Below are 21,875 nucleotides of genomic sequence, written 5' to 3' on the forward strand. Positions count from 1 at the left end.
GGCACCAAGATTTAGGAGTGCAGGAAACTCCTCTTCCTTCTCCTTCTCCTTTCTTCAAAAGCCTTTACTTTCTCGTAGAATCAATACTAAGTATCAGTTACAAGGCAGAAGAGCAGCAAGGGTTAGGCAATTGAGATTAAGTGATTTGCTCAAGGTCAAACAGTTGGGAAGTGGCTAAGGCCATATTTAAATCTAGGACCTTTTGTCTCCGGGCCTGGCTCTCTATCCACTGAGCCACTTAGTTGTCCTAGGAAAAGGCTTCTTGAAAGAAGTAGAACTTTAACTTCAGAGGAAGCCAGAGAAGCCAGGAGAGAGATAAGGAAGAAGTTTATTATGTCAAAGATATTATATTAAATGCAGGGGATACAAAGGGAAAAAATGCAAAACCATGGTTTCTGGCCTCAAAGAGTTCAGCCTAAGAGATAAGATGAACAAAAGATCAAGAATATCAAGGGAAATAATGAAAAAAAATGTGAAGGAAGGGGGCCTAGAAGTACCAGATATCAAACTATACTATAAAGCAGCAGTCATTAAATCAATATGGTACTGGCTAAGAGATAGAAGGGAGGATCAGTGGAATAGACTTGGGGTTAATGATGTCAGCAAGACAGTGTATGATAAACCCAAAGAGCCCAACTTTTGGGACATGAATCCACTATTTGACAAAAACTGCTGGGAAATTTGGAAAACAATATGGGAGAGATTAGGTCTAGATCAACATCTCACACCCTACACCAAGATAAATTCAGAATGGGTGAATGACTTGAATATAAAGAGGGAAACTATAAGTTAAGTGAACACAGAATAGTATACTTGTCAGATCTCTGGGAAAGGAAAGATTTTAAAACCAAGCAAGAGTTAGAGAAAATTACAAAATGTAAATTAAATGGTTTTGATTATATTAAGCTAAAAAGCTTTTGTACAAACAAAAACAATGTAGTCAAAATCAGAAGGGAAACAACAAATTGGGAAAAAATCTTTATAACGAAAAACTCTGACAGGGGTCTAATCACTCAAATATACAAGGAGTTAAAGCAATTGTATAAAAAAATCAAGCCATTCCCCAATTGATAAATGGGTAAGAGACATGAATAGGCAACTTTCAGGTAAAGAAATCAGAAGTATCAATAAGCACATGAGAAAGTGTTCTAAATTTCTAATAATTAGAGAAATGCAAATCAAAATAACTCTGAGGTATCACCTCACACCTAGCAGATTGGCTAAAATGAAAGAAGGGGAGAGTAATGAATGTTGGAGGGGATGCGGCAAAATCAGGACATTGATGCATTGCTGGTGGAGTTGTGAACTGATCCAGCCATTCTGGCTGGCAATTTGGAACTATGCCCAAAGGGCTATAAAAGACTGCCTGCCCTTTGATCCAGCCATACCATTGCTGGGTTTGTACCCCAAAGAGATCATAGATAAACAGACTTGTACGAAAATATTTATAGCTGCGCTTTTTGTAGTGGCAAAAAATTGGAAAATGAGGGGATGTCCTTCAATTGGGGAATGGCTGAACAAATTGTGGTATATGCGGGTGATGGAATACTATTGTGCTAAAAGGAATAATAAACTGGAGGAATTCCATGCAAATTGGAGAGACCTCCAGGAAGTGATGCAGAGCGAAAGGAGCAGAGCCAGAAGAACATTGTACACAGAGACTGATATACTACGGTAAAATCAAATGTAATGGGCTCCTGTACCAGCAGCACTGCAATGACTCAAGACAGCTCTGGGGGATTTATGGTAAAGATGCTACCCACATTCAGAGGAAGGACTGCAGGAGAGGAAACATATAAGATAAACAATTGCTTGAATGCATGGACTGAGGAGGACATGAATGGGAAATAGACCCTGAACAAGGACACTTGTTACAACCAGTGGAAATGTGCGTTGGCCATGGGTGGGGGGAGAGTGGGGGGTGAAGGGGAAAGTAGGGGCATAAAGTATGTAAACAGATTAAAAATGAATATTAATAAAAAAATAAATTAAAAAAAAGAGATAAGATGACATGAAAACCACATACTTACATGATACACACAGTATACATGGGAGGTATATTCTATCTTTATACATTCCTTGCTCCAGTGGCTCAAAGCTGGGTCCCAAGTTAAACTACATGGTAGCAAAGTAAACTCAAACATCCCTAGGTCTTCTCTAAGCTGTTTTGGCTCACAATAGCCCCAGATGGTGGTGTGGCAATGTGACAGATAACTCAAGAGGCCCTAGTTCCACCAGCAACTTGGCCCATATCATTTGACACACACTTTACTAGGGTCTTATGATCTATAATTTTAGAGGCCCAGACTCATAAGATAATTTAAAACTTAAGTAGCTATATTCTAAGGGAGCTACCCTGAAAGGGGGTGAGGAATACCCAGGTGCTATACATAATTCAAAATGGAATACACATATATTATATTCACTAATTATTTTTATGTCCACATATCAGTTTTGTTTCTTTCTTGTCTATTAGCAGATTTCCCTAATTATTTTCTATTTACACATCAGTTTTAGTTAACAGCTTCTGTCTTGATGATAGACCACTAATGATGATTTACTGATGAAATTGTGCTATATGATATATTTGAATATTATAGGTTTTACATTTTATAACTGGGTAAACTGGGGAGTTCAGTCAACATTTCTGATTTAACCATAGAATGCAACTTAAACAGCTAAAGTGTTCCATTTTCGAATCTGTGTGAACTCAAGAATAATGAATAACTTTATTAAATTTTTATTTCCTACATTTAGAGAAGTACTGTTTTTAGTTTTATACAGAGCAAATGATCAATCATCATTTATTGATCATCTGGTGATTTAGTAGGCAAAAGAAACGCTGCTAATTTGGAATTATGCCCAAATGGTTTTAAAAGACTGCCTGCTCCACTGCTGGGTTTGTACCCCAAAAAGATAATAGGGAAAATATGCGTACAAAAATATTCATAGCTGCACTCTTTGTGGTGGCAAAAAAAATTGGAAAATAAGGGGGTGTCCATTGATTGGGGAATGGCTGAAAAAATAGTATTCCTGCTGCTGCTGGAATACTATTGGGCTGAAAGGAATAATGAACTGGAGGGAGGAATTCCATGTGAATTGGAAAGACCTCCGTGAATTGATATGGAGCAAAAGGAGCAGAACCTGGAGAACATTGTACACAGAGACTGATACATTGTGGCATAATCGAATATAATGGACTTCTCTTCTAGCAGCAATGCAAGGATCCAGGACAATTCTGAGGGACTTATGAGAAGGAATGCTATTCACATCCAGCAGAAGAACTGTGGACAGAGTGCTAGGCACATCTCAAAGTAGGTGTATGACACTGGGCAAATCACTTCATGCTCTTTGCCTCAGTTTCCTCCTCTGTAAAATGAAGTATAGAACCACACTGGCAAACCACTCCAGTATCTTAGCCAAGAACATCCCAAATGGGGTCACAAATGAATAACAAAACACAGTTTTAGTCCTGCCAAAATTCTTTTCAAAAGCATTCAAAGGTGCCACATTTCCAACCTGAATTCAAATTTTAGTTTAGTTTTTAAATGTCTATAATTTGGCTCCTACATTTATCAACCTGGTCTCATCTCACACACCTTATCTTTCCACTCTTTACAATCCAGCCAAACTAGACTATACTTGCTCCCTATTACATTCATCAGTCCTAGCTAAAATGTCATTTTCTCCATGAAGCCTTTCCTGAACCTCATTCATCTTTGGGATCCATACATCTGGTTTTTAGGCTTTCTCTACCATGCCAAAACTTCCCTCTCACTCTAAAAGTTCACTCTGCTTCTGCAGCCTCCTCTCTCTGGAAGTTCACTCCATCCTTGGCTTTTCCACACAGGAAGTATAAACCACTCTGGTTAATGGATTTCTCTCAGAACCTCCATATAAAACAAAGGGCCCCAGCCAGTCTATCTTCATTCCCCTGATGATTTGCGATTCTCTCTGTTCTGTCACTTCATGGCATTAACTTCTTCTGCATCACTTTTCTTTTATGTCATGTCCTTTCTACTAGAATGTAAGGAGGCAGGAATGCTGCAAGACAGGGACTGTCTTTCTTTCTCCTTGTAATTGTATTCCCAGTGCTTAGCAGTTTTGGGTAATATTGAAAGTTAGGTTGACTTAGTGATCCACTATTTCCAACCCTACTGGTTAATCTTTAGTGTCATATTCCCTAAGATTTGTTGCATAATCAAGTCACAGACCCCCATCTGTGATGTTTGTTCCTCTACCTGCAAATTGTCACTTATGGCCTATCTGGACCAACCACTTTTACTATTCAAATTATTTTATAAAAAAGATGAGGGGGCAACTGGGTGGCTCAGTGGATTGAGAGCCAGGCCTAGAGATGGGAGGTCGTAGGTTCAAATCTGGCTTCAGACACTTCCCAGTTGTGTGACGGTGGGCAAGTCACTTAACCCCCCATTGCCTAGCCCTTACCACTCTTCTGCCTTGGAGCCAATACACAGTATTGATTCCAAGATGGAAGGTAAGGGTTTAAAAAAAAAAAAAAAAAAGGTAAAAAATTTCTAATCCCCAGTGAGCAACCCAAGTGTTGCTACCTTGATCTATTTTTTAACAAGCTTTGTCTTGAGTTTCACCTCATTCATCAGGCTAAAAAAGCCAAGAAATAATTTTCTTTTCAATAGTATACAAAAGCCAAGTATAATAATAATTGGTGTTACTACTATTAACAAAAGCAACAATAAACTATTATTATATTATATAATAAAATAATAAAAATAACAAAAGCAAAAATAACATCTAGATCTCTTATGTAAGACAAAAAAAAAGTCTTTTTCCAAGGTAGCAGTCTGAGATGGATTAGATCATAGCCAAGAAGGGCAAGAATATAACTGAAGAAAGGTAAGAAACAGAACTACTCAATTTTATTTTGTTTGATTTTCTTTCCCAGGAAGAATGATCTTCAGAATAAGAAAAATTTAATTAAATAACTGCAGACATAGGTAAATAATTCATGGACCAGGTGTGCTGGCAATTCCTGGCCAGGGGAGCATTACTGTTGGCCCTGTTCATAGGGAAAAGGAACAGACCAGTGCTTCCTTGGCCAATGTGTACTAGCACAAGCTTTTTTTCTTTTGGCTGCAGATCCAAGGAGAGGAAAATGTCCCAATTTTCAAAAAAAAGGAAGAGGATGAGTTCTATAAATTGAACTGGACAGCTTAACTTCAATTTCCTACAAAGTTCTGTAATATATTATCATAGAAATAACTTGTAAATGTTTAGAAAAGTGGCAATTGCTAAGTGCTGGGACTGTCTTATTCAAGAGCAGGACATTCCAGACTAACTTACCTCATTTACTTCATTCACAAGGTTGTGAGTAGATAGAGAATACCCAGAGTGTACTTAGATTTCCCAGAAATATTTACAAATTTGCTCAGAATGCCCTTCAGAACAAGATAGAGAGATGTCAGCTAGCCAATAGTTCAATGAAGTGGATTCAGAAATGACCACACAGAAGAGTAATGATGAAAACATCCATTTCAAATTAGATAGAATACTCTAGTGGATGGCACCAGACGTTTGATCCTGGCCTTGCATTGTTCAATATTTTTTATTACTGGCTCAGATGGAGACATAGATAACATGTTTGCAAAATCTTTGGATGACATCATGCTGTCTGCATCTGCTACAAATTTGTTATAAAATTTCAACTAGGCCCTCACCACAACAAGGCAATCCTTTCATGCCTTCCTAATCAACCTACCATCCCACTCTCTACAATAGTTCTTCCAAACCTTTTCAACCCTCATAAAACTTTCTATAGCTCCCCCTTTCCATCCTGTCAGTTGGCCTCATGTTTTACTGGGGAAAAAAGGAGGTCATTTGCTGAGAGCTTCTTCTCCTCTCTTCCTGTACTCACATCTCCCAGATGCTCTTTGCCACTATCTTTTCCAAAACCAAATACAAAATCCTCTGTTTCTCATTCAAAACCCTTCAGATAACCTGGCCCCCCTTTTATTTTTCCAGGGTTTTTACATCTTACTCACTTCCACATATTCTGTAATCCTGTGACAATAGTCTTGCTACTCTTGACAAAAGACATTCATCTCCTGACTAAGCATTTTCCCTTCTCATCCTTCATATATGAAATTCAGTCCCTCTTCATCTTTGCCTCCTGGTTTCCTTGACTTCCTTCAATCATACCTCCAATATGCAATCTATTGCTAAGGTCCATCAAATTACCTTTGTAATATCTTTCACATATGCCCCATTCACTTCTCTGACACTGCCCAAGTGCAGTTCATCATTACCTCACACCTTTTGATTGATCTCTCCATTATCATACATAATAAGTCTTACCCTACATTCAGCTATTAAAGTGATCTTACTCACATGTAAATCTCACTATGTTATCTCACATGTAGGTCTGACCATGTTACCCTTATCAACTCCTGTGGCTCCCTATCATCTCCAGGACCAAATATTTCTCTGTTTTAGTGTTCAAACCTCTTTAAAACCTGACTTCCTCTCCCACATTTCCATTCTTCAGACAGCTTACAAACCCATTACTACCATGCACTCTGCATCCCAGTGACTACTGTCTTCCTTGCTCTTCCTCAAACAATAAAGTCCATATCCTGATTCAAGGAATTGCCACTATTTGTGCCCAAACCTTGGAATATTCTGCCTCCTCATCTCTGTCTTTTGACTTCCTCAGCTTCCTTAAAGTCCTACCAAAAATCTTACCTTCTATAGGAATTTTTTTCCAGTTCCTCTTTAATTCTTGGGCCTTCCCTCTCAGATAATTTCAAATTCCTTCTTAATATAGTCCAGATATACATTGTTGATTGCATGTTGTCTACCCCAATAGATCATGAGCTCCACAAGGTCAGAGGTTATCTTTTACCTTTCTTTATAGACCTAATGCTCATCACAGTTCCCAGCATTTAGTAGGTGCTTAGTGAATGTTTACTGACTCAACAATTGACTCATCTCTAAAATGCCAAATCTTAGATTCTTTTCTCAATCCTAAAACTCTCCTCCCTATTTTATGACTTTTTACACTTGCTGACCATTCTCTTCTCCTAGAAACTCTTTCCTCTCTTGGTTTTTATAGCATTACTATCTCCTGTTTGCTTCCTATCTGTTTAATCACTACTTCTCAGTCTCCTTTTCTAACTCTTTATCTATAATATACCTCCAAATTGTGGGTATTTTCCAGTGTTCTGTTTTGGGCCATTTTCTATTTTCATATTAGTTCCCATGAGTTTAACTACCATATATATGCAGAAGAACCATATATAGATATAGATATGTCCATATATATGTGTTTATATGCACAGGAACAATATATGTTTGTGCATATAGATGTATGTGTGTATATGAATATATTTATACATAATTGTATGTGTATATGTAGATATGAATATATGTAGCTTCTAATCTCTATTCCTAAGCTACCATTTACTATCACTAATTGCTTATTGGACATTACATTTTCAAATTTGATGTCCTACAAATATCTTAAACTCAACATGTCTAAAATTAAATTTATTAACTTTCTCTTTGTACCCTCTCCTCTTCCAACTCTTTCTTTTGAAGGTACCATCATCCTTCCAGCAAATTAGTTTCATAATTTTAGCATCACTGTCTTGGGCTCCTTATTCTTCCTTGCCCTACATATCTGATTTGTTGAAAAATATTGTGCTTTTTACCTTCTCTTGCATCAAATCCCTTTATTATATTTTGTATCCAACTCCTTCTTCCACTCACATGTCTACTACCTTAGTTTAGGACCTCATTATCTCTTCCCCCATATTGAAACAGCCTCCTAATTGGTCTTCCTGACTCAAGTCTTTTACCACTTCAGTCCATCCTACCCACTGCTTCCCAAATAATTTTTTTCAATGTAGATGTGATTGAATGATTCTCCTACTCAATCAATTCAAGTGGCCTTATATTGTCTCTAGGATAAAATGTAAACTTTACTCTTTTGTTTTCAAAACTATTCATAATCTAGCCCAAATCTATTTTTCCAACATTATTAGATAATACTCTCCCTTCCACACTCTTTAATCCTTCCAAAATGGACTTCCCTCTGTTCCTCATTTATGACACTCCAGTTCTGCTCTGATCTGATCTGATGTGTTAGGCTGGGCAGCTAATCAGCTATTTGGTACAGTGGATAGAACTCTGAACCTACAGTCAGGAAGATAAGTCCAAATCTTATTTCTGTTATTTGCTAGATAAATGACTCTAAGCAAGTCATTTAACTTCTACCTCAGTTTCCTCACATTTAAAATGAAGATAATAAAAGAACTCAGATTTGTAGCAAGGATAAAATGAGATAATACATGTAAAGAACCTTAAAACACTATATGTTCAGTATTACTATTATTATTGTTGCTATTATTCTATCATTTCCCCATGCTTAGAATGCCCTCTCTCATTTCTTATGCCTCATGGATTCTCTCTCTTCCTATAAGATGTAATTGAGGCTTCATCCCTCAGTGAAACCTTTCCTGATCCCAATCATTAGTTTATATATTTTATATACTTTATAGTATGGTATATATTTTATCTGTACTTGCCTCTCCATTAACTTCCTTTTGAAGAGGCTGGTTCATTCTTTGTACTTTTTACCAGTGCCGAATATCCTCCTAGGCATGCAGGTGGCACTTAATACTTTTTGATGAAATGATTGTTTGCTAAATATAGATTGGCACTTCTCTGTGACTTATTGTCTTAAAGAGTTATTGAGAGTACTGAGAAATTGTGACATCGCCAATGAGGGGCAAGACAGGGGCCCCAATGACAGCATATATAGGAAACTGAGATAAATCTGGATGATTAAGAGCCATTCCACAGCAGACAAGTGGTCAAAGACTTTGGACAGATTACAAAAGAAGCATAAATGATCAGTAACTATGCCTAAAAGTGCTCAAAATTGAGAATAAGGTGGAAAATGCTAATTAAAACAAAAATTATTATTCCATATCCATCAAATTTGCACAGAACGTAAAAGATGAAAAAAGTCCTGGATGAGTTAAGAATTGATTTAAGGGAAGAGGGAGGACAGGTAGAGGAAAAAAGCATTGAGAATGACTAATGAATCTATAAGTATTGCCCCTGAAGTCAAAGGAATTCTACCAATCCTCACACACATGCTTGATTAGTGTATTCAAGTTTAGTATATTCAATTCAATTTAATAAATGTGTATTAAGCATCTACTTTATGATAGATGGTAAGAATAAAAAAAAAAAAAGGAAAGCAATCTTTGTCCAAAATTAACTTACATTCTACTGGGGGAAATGAAGAGTGGTAAGGGCTAGACCAGTGATGGGCAAACTTTTTAAAGAGGAGGTCAAAAGAAAGGAAATGCTCATTTGTCAGTCTGTTTCTAAGGCCACTCTTTTGAAGTTTCATTGTATTGTATCCTACTCATTGTATTCATCAGATTAGGAATAATGTCACACAGGATAGAATATTTTAGGCCCACATGCCTTAGTTTGCCCATCACTGGGCTAGACAATGGGGATTAAGTGACTTGGCCAGTGTGATAATTAGATTAAGTCTACACTGCCCATCTTTAGATTTAATCACCAAAGGTGAGAGCACCTCCAATTCTGGGAGGTCCTAACCCACCTGTGATGGAGTGAGTGACAAATCAGAATCGAATGACTGCCCCCTAGGCGGGCTATGAGAAGTGTCTATTGTGATTGGACACGCAGGCTAGGGGAAGGCACAGGAAGTGAGGCATATGTGACCCCTTTAAAAAGAGGGAGTTGAGTGAGTGAGAGGTCTTTGGTTGAAGAGGGCATCTGGTGACGGACCTTTTCTGGTTTGTAGAGGAGTGTTGGAACACTGAGACCCTGGTGAGACTGCTTTAAATATCTTCTTTGAATTCCACGTGGCGAGTTTAAAGACTGACAGAATCTTCTTGCACTTCTCTTAAGACATTTCTTTTAGTAGACTCTGTGAATGAAGTTTTACTCCATTCACTTCTGAGCCTCTGGCCCTCTGACTCTTTGCTGAGAGTTAAGATCTACCTGGATTAATTAGAGGATCATAATAAATTACCTACTGGGTTAGATTCTTATTTCCTTATTTCCTCTCTCCTTAATTGTAAATAAATTTCCATAAAAGTCAATTTTGACTTGAGATTATTTTTAATTGAGGATTGATAATAGTTCAATCCTCTGACGACCATCTTTTAATATATTGAACCCATAAATCCCCCTTTCCCCCCTTACACCAGGATCATACAGCTAGGAAGTGTCTAAGGCCAGATTTAAACCTAGAACTTGGCTGGGCTCTATATCCACTGAACCACCTAACTGCCCCAATACAAAGATATTTTAAGAGAGATAGAAAGAGAGGAGAGAGAGAAGAGAACATAAAGAAGACAGAGAAAGAGAAAGGATGAGAGAAGATGAGAGAAGAGGGGAGAGAAATATACAGGTGAAGGATTTGATGAGTCAGGGCCAGATGCAAGAGAACTTGAAGAGGGAGGATCAATAAAATTTAGCAACTACTTGAATATTGAGACTGAGGGAAAGGGAAGAGTAAAGAATATGTCCTTGCTTGAGATCCTGGAAAGTTTGTAGGAAATTTTTTTCTTTTGAAGAAATACAATGAATTGCATTTTGTACATGTTGAATTTGATATTTCTATAGGATGTCTAGGTAATGCCCAGCAGGCAGCTGGACCTAAAGTTCAAGAGAGAAAATAGGATATGGGGTCCCACTTACCTTAGATAGGTGCATTTGAAAATGAGTCTCATCTCCTTTGTCCTCTGGAGAATAAAACAATGCTGCTACTCTCCATACTTAATGCCACCCAAACCTAAAGCATAAAGTTCTAGGCCAGGGCTATTTTTCCTGGAACTCTCTTTGTCTCAGAAACCAGAATGGTTGATAAATCGGTGCTCACTGAAGCTCATCAGCATGGGAATCCTTGCTTTCTTTTTAAACATAGGTACCACCAATGGTCTGGATGCTATCAATAAACCATTAAGTCATATCAAACCAGAATCAATAGGACTTGATAACAGATGAGATGGGGAGAGGGTGGCAGTCAGAGAATGAGAAGTTGAGAATGACACAGATTGTAAGTCTAGGATCTGGGAGGTGATAGTGCCCTTTGATAGTAAAAATAGTTAAATATATGAAGTATGAGAATATTTTTATTCCTCTAGTCCTAGAATTAGACTAAATATAAACATTTAGGACAGGTACAAGAAAAGTTCTATGAGAGATAGGAGGAAGGAAAGATTACTTTTAGTTAGAGAAGGCAATATTCCATCATAAATAACCATAATGAGAGTTTTCCTTGACCTGAAAAGATGCTCAAAGCATCACAGCTGAAAACCATTAAAGGGCTGTCATATGAATTTTGCTTCAAGTAATGGAACTTTTAAATGAAGCAGAAAGTTAGACCCATTAGTGATAATTTACTTGTTCATTAAACAAAACGTCCTGTTGTATTTACCTAAACATTTTAAGAATGGTGGCGTTTGCCACAGTCAACTACAAATTGAAACAATTCCATTTATGACCACAATCTGGCAATGCATTTATAGGTATAGTAATTTGCTACCCCAAATCCCCAGGAAATGTTGTACCCTGTTTTACACTTCAATCTTCTGACTATAAATGTCATAGTTCAACTTCAGATATGTATCTAGCTCATATTTTACTGTCTAGTAACACCATGAAATAAAGATCTATTATAAACCTTCATGAATGTACGCCACTAGGCATGCACATCTGAAAAGACACTGGGGAAATATGTAAGGAAGAAAGATGCTCCAGTCAAAGCTGAAATAGGGGAAATTCTCAATCTGGGAAAGTGGAGGCAAACTAAATGTCCAATAATAGGGGAATGGTTAAAGACATTGTGGTACACTGATGTAATGGAATACTATAATGCAATTATGATGGACAAGTATAAGGCACATAAAGAAATCTGGAATCAACTTTATGAAATAATGCAAAGCAAAAGGAACAGAACTAGAACAGTGTACAGACTAGAGCTGAGGCCACATAAAAGGAAAAATAGGCTGGGAGTAAACAAAGAAAACCAATGGAGAAAGAATGAGGAACAGAGACAGTATGACATTTAGTGCACTTCAATTAATTTATTTAAACGTAAATGGTTGCTGACCAAGTTTGGCTGGTTATAGTGATGTTTAATATTATTTGTATTTTTTAAATTGAAAAATTTTAATATGGGTTTAGAGAGTCAGGAGGAAACAAAGGCAATGAGGAAGCTAAGTACAACCTGGTGTAGGCCTGTGAAGACGGCAAGAGTCCTGGATCTCATTCAGGATTTATACTGAATGTCTTACCATATATTAAAAGTGTTGATCAAAACTGTATATGTTTTGACCACCACATAGGAAGATTAGAGAAAACTGAATTTTTTTTTATCAAGTTGAGACATATTGGTCATCATACTTTAGAGTAGCAATTCTCTAAGTGTTGAATGGGGACTCTTGGGAGGCCCCAAGATCTTTTCTAGGGGTCTATGAAATCAAAATTCTTTTCAAAAATACCAAGACATTTAAACTTGTAACTTATTATTATTATTATTATTATTGTAATTGTAACAATAAATCATTATTGTTGTAATTAATGGGGTCCTGGATTATTTTTAAGATTGGAAAGTGATCTTGAGAGTAAAAGGTTTGAGATTTATTGTTCTATATAATAAAACCATGTATCTGAAGGGCATTATTTGGTCATTTCATATTTATTTTGTCATTTCTTTTCTTTACACAATTGAGGTATCTCAACACATTTCTATAATTATATGAGTATTGATGAGACAAGATGAATTATAAATATCCCACAGGCCCAACTATTGGAAATCCTACCTTTCAGCAACAGGTTTAGCGATTATGTCAAAAATGGAATCTTGTTTTGACTCCTGATCAAAAATCCTCTGAAATCTGTAAATTACAAAGTAATGATGATGAAATAGGGCTTTAAAACAGTGTTTAGTTGATGTCTTGTTTTTCTCTTTTTGCAATTACTCCACATTTACATCACCAAGCTTCCAAGCTTACCTAACAGAATACAATGTTGGCTCTGTAGTCATAACCACACTGTTCTGTTGTCTACAAATAGCTGGTGAACAGTATTGCTTTGACAAGATTTGCACAATAAATCCCTCTGAACAAATGTAGTAGCTTTGGAGAAAAAAGAACCCCAACTCTGTGTGTGTGTCTGCTTTCAAGAGAAACAGTGTCTGCTGTTGGCATCAAATTCAAATTTAGATAAATACATGAAAAAAATTTAAAAACAATATATGCATAGAACGGTGCCGGATTTTTGACCTGTAAAAAGAAAAAGCAATTTTAACACTTATGATTATTAAATTTAGGTTCAAAAAGATAATTGTAATTCATTTTCAACAATTAGTTATCAGGTCTAACACCAGCCAATTTTTCAGCAATGTTTTATTTGTTTTTTTAAATCAATAGCTAGTCCTTTGAAGATGGAAATCTTGACTCTTGAACAACAAATTAAGAGCAGGCTAATGGAAACTTAGAAAAGAAAACTGTAGGAAGTTTTTATCGGGGAGAAAAGGTACAGAAAAATTGCTCACTGAGCAATTCCATTAAGCCAGTGTTTTGCAAAGAAACACAATCATAGTCTCATGGTCTTTGGTGGGGACATGGTGAAGAAGATTTGTGTATACCAGATTTTTATATTCAAAAAAGCTTCTACCACCAGGAACCTACTAGAATACAACAGTTTCTCATGAAGCTTTAAGGATTGCTCAAGAACCTGGGCTCTACATGGCTTTTTGATACTAACTAGCAGCAAGTTTGAATTGGGCACAATCACACAAAGTAGATCCCTAAGAGGAATAGGGAAGGACAGTCTTCTCCTCAAGGAAGTTCTAGAGGTCTGCTAAGGAATAAAAAAGGAACGTAAAAGGATAAATTAAACATCTAAATCTGATGTTGTATGGAGACCATCAAAGGTTTCCAGAAGGCACCAGTAATCAATAAAAGATAACTTTGGTAAAGATCAGCAGAAAGGAATGTGCCGTTGTATCACATCTCTTTCCAAGGTAGAAGGCATATGATAATTTCCAGATACAAATAAGGAGAAATTAGTATAAAAGGAATAGTAGATAATATAAAGCTGCAGCCTAGGTGATGCTTCCCCAAACACCAATTGACAAGCAGGTCTGAGAACATTGCTTGCATTTTTGTTGCAGTAATACCAATGCAAAAACATCTGAAATTTTTCTCTCTGAATATGATTCAAAAGGATATCTTTTCAAGTTCTTCTTTGTTTAAATGGTAAAAACATTTTATGATTTGAAGAACTAAAACAAGCAACTATATCTTTTCTACAAGTAGATATATTGGATTAAAAATACCTACATAATGCTTTGTCAAGTAATACAGTCATGGGTATGCACATGGGTTGAAGATTTTTAACAGTTAAAAAAATCAAACTGATAAGAGAGTTCATCCAGGCATCTGCTTGATGCAGGTGTATCATACAGTAATACAGTGAGATGCAATGATGCATAAAAACTAAGACAAGATGCTTTGAGAATGCAGAATGTGCTTCTGCCATGGCAAAGCATTTCTCCTTTACTAAATAGTGAATGGGGATGTATGAAGTTAATCATAAGCTGGAAATACTAAGGTTCGGGGAGGGTATGTAGTCAGGCAAGGAAAGCAGGAAAGGCCAGAAGTAATTGAATTAAATGTAAATGTCTACTATTGCCATGCACTGTGCTAAGTGTTAGGGATTTAAAAAAAAAAAAAAAAGGTAAGATAGTCCCTGCCATCACAGAGTTTACAATCTAATAGGGGAGACAATATATAAACAAATATATACAAAGAAAACTATGTACAGGATAAATAGGAAATAATTAACAGAAGAGAGGCACTAAAATTAAGAGGAGTTGAGAAAGGCTTACATTAAAGGATGAGATTTTGGTGGGAACTTAAAGGAAGCCTGGGGCATTAGAGATTATTATAAAAGTTACTTGCTGCCATAAAAGCCTACTTTTTTGAAACTTGAAAATTTTTTGTTATATGGTTTGATTCACAAAACTTCATGATTTTGGAAGAATTAAAAGAGTATATAACAAAGGTGATGAAAAGCTAAATAGTAGAAGCAGCTTGTAGTCTATTACGAGCAATGATTTGATTTGAGAAGATGGGCAAAGGTTTATCCTGGAAGGGACTTAAGAGATTATTTAGTCCAATTTTCTCATTTTACAGATGAGGAAACTGAGGTCCAAAGAGGGTAAAGTTAACTTGCCCAAGGACATAAGGATAATAAGCATCAGAGGCATATGAGCCCACATCCTCTGTCTCCAGAATCAGTGATCCTTCTACCATACTACTCTCACTATATCATTATTAAGAATACATATAAGGGGCAACTAGGTGGCCTGTTTGGATAGAGAACGAGGCCTGGAGACAGGAAGTCTTGGGTTGAAATCTGCCTGTACAGATTTCCTAGCTGTGTGATCATGGGCAAGTCACTAAACCGCAATTGCCTAGCCCTTACCGCTCAACTGTTTTGAAATCAATACTTAGTATTGATTCTATGGCAGAAGGTAAGATTAAAAAAAAAAAGAGTACATATAATTATTGAAAAGATAAATTAATCACAAAGTGACTGATAACAGACAATTAGCCCCAGGCCTGGACTGGATACATAAAATATTAAAAGAACCAAAGAAAGCCTCTATAACATTTGATCTCTGACAGAAATATTTCCTCTTTTCAAATATTTTTAGGTGGCAGCTCTGAAGAAACTAATATTTCAATAAATGAGATGAGAATCTTGCCAGTTCTTCAATAGTGAAAGACATTAGTAATTTTACATCTGATATTAATCCAATATTCAAATTAGTTCAGTTTAAAAGTATAAGATAAAAAGTCAACGTACTTAAATTTGTAGCTTTCTCTCTTATTATTCACAAATCCATCTGCTAAGTCACGTGGTAAGATTATTTCCAATGCAGATATTGCTTTTTCATCTTCATCTACGGAATAAATCTACAAAAATGAATATAATTTTAATAAAACATAACAAATTATACAATGACAGCTCATAGTACCTAGCCACAGCATTAACACATGCGTTTTTTAATAGGAACATTTTTTTCAAAGACCAGAACCAAAAAAGTCTAATTGGTGAAATTGTTCTTCCCATGATAAGTATATGGACTCTAATAAGTGTTTTGCAATCTCTAACAAGTAATATTGATGATAATGATAACAGTATTTATATAAAACCTTAAGATTTATAAAATGCTAACAATGATGTCTTAATACCCACAATAACTCAACAAAATGGGACTATTATTATTCTCATTTTACAGATGAGGAAACAGAGGCAAGATTTGACTGCAAATCCAGCACTCTATCCCTTATATTTCAACTCTGTATGTGACCAATATGAACATACCTAGTCCTGGAGGCATAATTCCTGGGCAAAGTAGGACAAGCTAACTTTAGTAGATAGAGATGAGGTTTGAAAGGAAATATAAATGAAAAATAAAGAATAGGTAACATATTTGGAAATAAATATAATTGAACTCTATGTCTCAAACTACCAGTACTGACATGTGAAATGTTGAGTTCTTTTTCAGTTGTGTCTGACTCTTCATGACCCCATTTGGGGTTTTCTTGGCAAAGATACAAAGTGATTTGCCATTTCCTTCTCCAGCTCATTTTACAGATGAGGAAACTGAAGGAAATGGTTAATTAAGTACAGCATCATAGAGCTAGTGTCTGAGGACAGATTTGAACTCAGATCTTCCTGACTCCAGGCCCAACACTTTATCCACTGTGCCATTGAGCTACCTCTTTTTAAATGCATCATTATAATTTAATTCCACTCAATATTAGAAGCTTTTTCCTTTCTTTATCATCTCTGATCAAAATGCAGATGACCCAGGAAGGGTCATATCTAAAGGCAATCAATAAATATTTATAAAATGCTTACACTATATGCAAGGCATTTGGTGATAGAAGTGAAGCAAAAACAATTCTCATGGAGTTCACAAACTAATGAGGGAGAGAATATACAAACAACTGTGTACATGCAATATAAACAAAGTAGGTGAAAGTTAATATAATTAACACAGAAGGGAAAGCCCTAGCATGAGAGGGTGGAGAGAGGATCAGAAAAGGCCTCCAGCAGCTGATTTAAGTCTTAAAGGGGAGGTGGGAGAGTAGTTCAGGAATGGGGAACAATCAGTAAAAAATGTATGGGATCAGGAGATTGAATACCATATTGAGGAACAGAAAAAAGGACAGTGTCACTGGATGGTAGAGTGGGTAGAGGGGAGTCAAGGGTAAGAAACACTGGAAGGGTAGGAAGGGGCCAGGTTGTAAATGTTTATGAATGCCAGAGAATTTTTTAAATGGATTCCAGAAGAAAAAGGAAGTTAATGGAGTTTCTCTTTAAGAAAATCACTTTGGCAGTAGAATGGAGAAAAGACTGACAAGTAAGGGAGGGGGGCCAACCTGAAGGCTACTTTTTATGATTTATGCTTTAGGCGATATGAACTTGCCCCAGGGTGTTGGCTGTAGGACTGAAGGGAGGTCGTATATGAGAAACGGTGCAATGATAAAAAGCAGTAAGAATTGGCAAAAGATGAGATATGTGCAATGGAAGTCAAATATGATGTCAAGGTTGTGAGGCCAGGCATTTGGGAGAATGGTGGCATCCTCAAGAGCAATTGGGAAATTTGCAAAAGGGGAGGGGTTAGAGGAAAAAAATAGAGGTTCTGCTCCCAGACGTATTTAGTCTGAGATGCACATGGGAAAATCAATTCAACATGTCCAAAATGAAGTTAGTGAAGTGAGACAGAGTTCAGGAGTGGTTAGGCTGAATTAAATAGATCTAGTAAATCATGTCCACAGAAATGATAAAGAAGTCCATGGGAGTTAAGATTCTCAAAGAAGAGTAAGAGGTGGAAGAGAAAAGGGCCCAAAGCAAACCCTTAGGAGACACCTATGGTCAGTGGACATAACCTAGATGAAGAGCTAGTTAAAGGAGACATCAAAAAGGGGGGAGGAAAACAAAGAGCGAGCAGTTTGGTGCAAATCTAAAGAGAGAGAGCATATAGAAGAAGAGAGTGATCAACAGGATCCTTGTTATAACCCTATCTCTTCTGATAAAGAATAATCAATTTCACCCTTACTTCCTCAGGAACTCATGTTCTTAGGGTTAAGCGGAAAAAGAAACCATTAACAACCCAAACACATTGTTCTTAGAGCCAGAGGACAAGGGTTTAAGTCTCCAAGTATCTTCTATGTGTGATTTTTGGGCAAGTCACTTAACTTCCTATCAGTAAAATTGGAGAGTTGGTCCAGATGCCTTTTGAGATCTTTTCATGAACTTCTGTGGCTTTGAGCAAGTTATCGGATACTCTGAAAGCTTGTTTCCTCATTTGTCAAAAAAAAAAAAAAATGAATGACATTATTTCTAAGGTCTTTCCTAAGTTTGAATGGCTTACATTGTCAACACTGTCCTCTATCAACAAAAACACAGATACACATATAAACACGCATGTGTGAATGCACACATGCACACACACACGCATTCACTCACACACATACGCGTCATCTGAAAACACAATTTAAAAAATTAAAACTACATTTCCCCCCAAGAATAGAAAGGGGAAGAGTGTCATGGACTTTCAGCAGGTCATACTCTACTCATCTATTTTAGAGTTTAAACAAGGATCAGCAGGGTCAGATAGAGGAATGAATGGATCAACACTGCTCCTATTTCACTAAAGAAACATGGAAATGCCAGTTAAAATCCTTCCTATTTCAGATTATTATCTGGGAGCCATCCCTACAAACAAGATGAGTTACTGTTTTCAACTAAATCTGAGTAGGGCAGAGCTCTGGATACTTTGTCCACTTTGAATAGGTCTTGAGCATGTGTAGGTAGCCAAGTCCTTCTCTTGGCTGCAACCCAAACAACTAAAGCATTTCTGAAACATTCTGTTAACAAGTCAGAAGAAATCCTGACTTGTCAAAAAATAATGTAAAGGAGACGGTTGCAAGTTCCTTCCTTCTTTGCACCTAATGGTTTCTAGTAGAGAAAAATATCTAATATTTAAGCATATTCTTAGGAAGTAAAAAATATTTATTGATAATAACTCATTAAACTTTATAATACTTCCTCTAGAAGATAACATTTTTTTCACATTTTAGAAGTAAACTGATACAAACCAACAAAATTAACCACTCACTCACTCTCTAATCAGAGAATCAGAATTAGTGACCTTTACAGGACAATCCAAAGTGTAAAACCAAATGTCTTTTTTTGAAATATTCATGTCACCCTGTACCTAAAATGTCACTTAGTAATACTCTGTCAGTAATTCAAAACATACTTGGTTTTAATAAAATGATTTGTTATATTTCATAGAATCTAAGTCTTTTAATATACATCCATAGGTATTACTTAAGAAAAATAATGGTCATACAAGTTGGGTTGAATCTGTGTCTACAAAATCATCTTTAGGGTCCTGGTTTCCACTCCACTACAAACTAATAATATGACATTTGTCAAGCCACTTCTCTACTGTGAGTTTGTTTCTTTTTCTGAAAAATGAAGGGGGCAGACAAGATAATCTTTAAGGATTCTTCCAAGTCTCAACATTCTATGTTGAGCTGTTAGGTCAGCATTTTAAATTATTTACCCCGATGTTCCTTTCAGTTGGCCAAGAAAATCAAGAATAGAAGCTACCTAGCAAAACAGTTTCCCTTCTTCCAGCCAGAAGTAACACTTCCCTAGAGCAAGGGCTTAAATTTCCTTTGGTAACTTAAATTTTAAATTCCGTATGAAGGGCAAAGAAGGACATATCTAGAATATGCATAAGTAAAGCCTAGCTAAATCCTCAGGTAACCCAGCTGATTTTTTAAAGCAGATTTTTATTGAAACTTCTCATTAAAAGTGTTTAGCTTTCATGGAGAAAAGCCACTGTAAGATAAAAAATTCTTTGCAGAAAGAACTGGCATCAGATTCAAAGCTGTCTGGCTATGTTTTCTCAGGAGACATTTAAAAAAATTAATAGGGTACCCCATGTAAAATGTGCAGTGGCTGAGGCAGGTGAATAAAAGAAGTCAGAAATTCATGAGACATGAAACACACAGGATTGAGAATTGCTGCCTAATTATGAATGTATTTTGGATAGTGCAAAGGCTTTAAAGGCTTTAAGTAGCCATATCCACCAATGATTGAAAGACATAATTCTAATGTGAATATTTGATCTTCTAAACCACTTGGACCAAGCCATTTTTGGAACAACTTTTAAAAAATAAATGTCCCTTAATAATAATAAAAACTTAACTAGTCTAAAGTAATAAGCTGATAACATTACCTACCTCACAAGACTGTTGTAAGGATCAAATGAAATAATATATATGAAAGTACCATATGAATTTGATTTATTTTTAAGTGTCAAATTTTTCACCCTGGCCTATCACAACTGAATGAGCATTTTGAACATGGTAATTTCCTTTACAATATATGCCTTTGATGTATTCAAAGTGGTAAAGAGTTATCTTTTAACCTATAGGTCAAATTAAATAATAAATGTAAAATCACTGAAATAAATATATATACATAGAGAAACATGCATATGTATATGTATATACATATATACATATAAACACTACATATATTAACATATATACATATAAACACTATGCAAATATAGGATAATCTCAACATTAACTTTACAAAGAGTACCCAAACATTTCTAAACTGAAATAGATCTTGGTCTTTATTGTTTCTCTGGCTTACCATATCTTCCTTCTCAATCTCCATCTATTAAATTCCTAATTTTCCTTTGAAACTCAACTCAACCTAACCTGCCTTCCTTGGTCTCTAGGTTGATTGACTTCCCTTTCAAACCTCATAAAACACTAATTTGCTTCTCTTGAATGTTAGCATGTGACATGGTATATTATAGACATCTTATAGTCTTATTCTTCTACCAGACTGTAAGCTCTATAAAGATAAAGATAATGCCTTAATTAAATGTTCTCTTCCACCTCACCCTTCTCCACTAAGTATAGTACTCTGCACAGAATACCCCTTGTAAATGTTTACCGAATCACTGAATTGTTCTTGAATTACTGATTTTATAGCATGTGAAACACAAGAAAGATGGAATTGTAGGAGGAGCAGAGAAATCCCCACTCAATCATTCTTTTTTTTTTTTTTTAATTTTTAAACCCTTAACTTCTGTGTATTGACTTATAGGTGGAAGAGTGGTAAGGGTAGGCAATGGGGGTCAAGTGACTTGCCCAGGGTCATACAGCTGGGAAGTGTCTGAGGCCGGATTTGAACCTAGGACCTCCTGTCTCTAGGCCTGGCTCTCAATACACTGAGCTACCCAGCTGCCCCTCAATCATTCTTGCTTTAAAAACAATATCTCACATTTATAAAACTTTGCAAAGCAAAATACCATTTCACTTGATCTTTAAATCACTGTGGGATCAGTGCTACAATTCCTCCATTTTAAAATGAAAAATCTATAGCTAACAAAGGTAGAGTGACTTACCCAGGATTTCCCCTGTAGTGAGAAGGATTCCAACTCAGATCTTGAGCATTCCAAGGACAGTGCTCAATACACTATACCAGTGTTGTCAAAGTAGCAATGGTGACCATTAATCCATATATAAGGACCCCTGCAGCAGACTTAGTTTTTAGATGTAATATTATCTGTGTTTAATTGTATCTTTATTTATTTTTTTAAGTATTTCTGAATTACATTTTAATTTGGCTCAGGCCCACTTGGGATCATGGTAGGCTATGTTCATCACCTCTACAGTCTAAAAGAGATTATATATATATATATATATATATATATATATATATAT

At 36.1% G+C, this 21,875-nt stretch overlaps 1 protein-coding gene across 1 annotated transcript in view; it reads right to left on the minus strand.

Moving 5' to 3' along the window:
• Positions 1-21,875, minus strand: part of KIF6 (kinesin family member 6) — a 540,790-nt gene that overhangs the window by 513,067 nt on the left and 5,848 nt on the right. The window contains exons 2-3 of the mRNA XM_044675300.1: positions 15,907-16,016; positions 12,852-12,926 (exon numbers count right to left, since the gene is read on the minus strand). Of these exons, the coding sequence (XP_044531235.1) occupies positions 12,852-12,926; positions 15,907-16,016 (185 nt within the window). The remainder of the gene's footprint in view (positions 1-12,851; positions 12,927-15,906; positions 16,017-21,875) is intronic.

The sequence above is a fragment of the Gracilinanus agilis genome, chromosome 4 (genome assembly GCF_016433145.1).
Source record: "Gracilinanus agilis isolate LMUSP501 chromosome 4, AgileGrace, whole genome shotgun sequence".
NCBI classification, from domain to species: Eukaryota; Metazoa; Chordata; class Mammalia; order Didelphimorphia; family Didelphidae; genus Gracilinanus; species Gracilinanus agilis.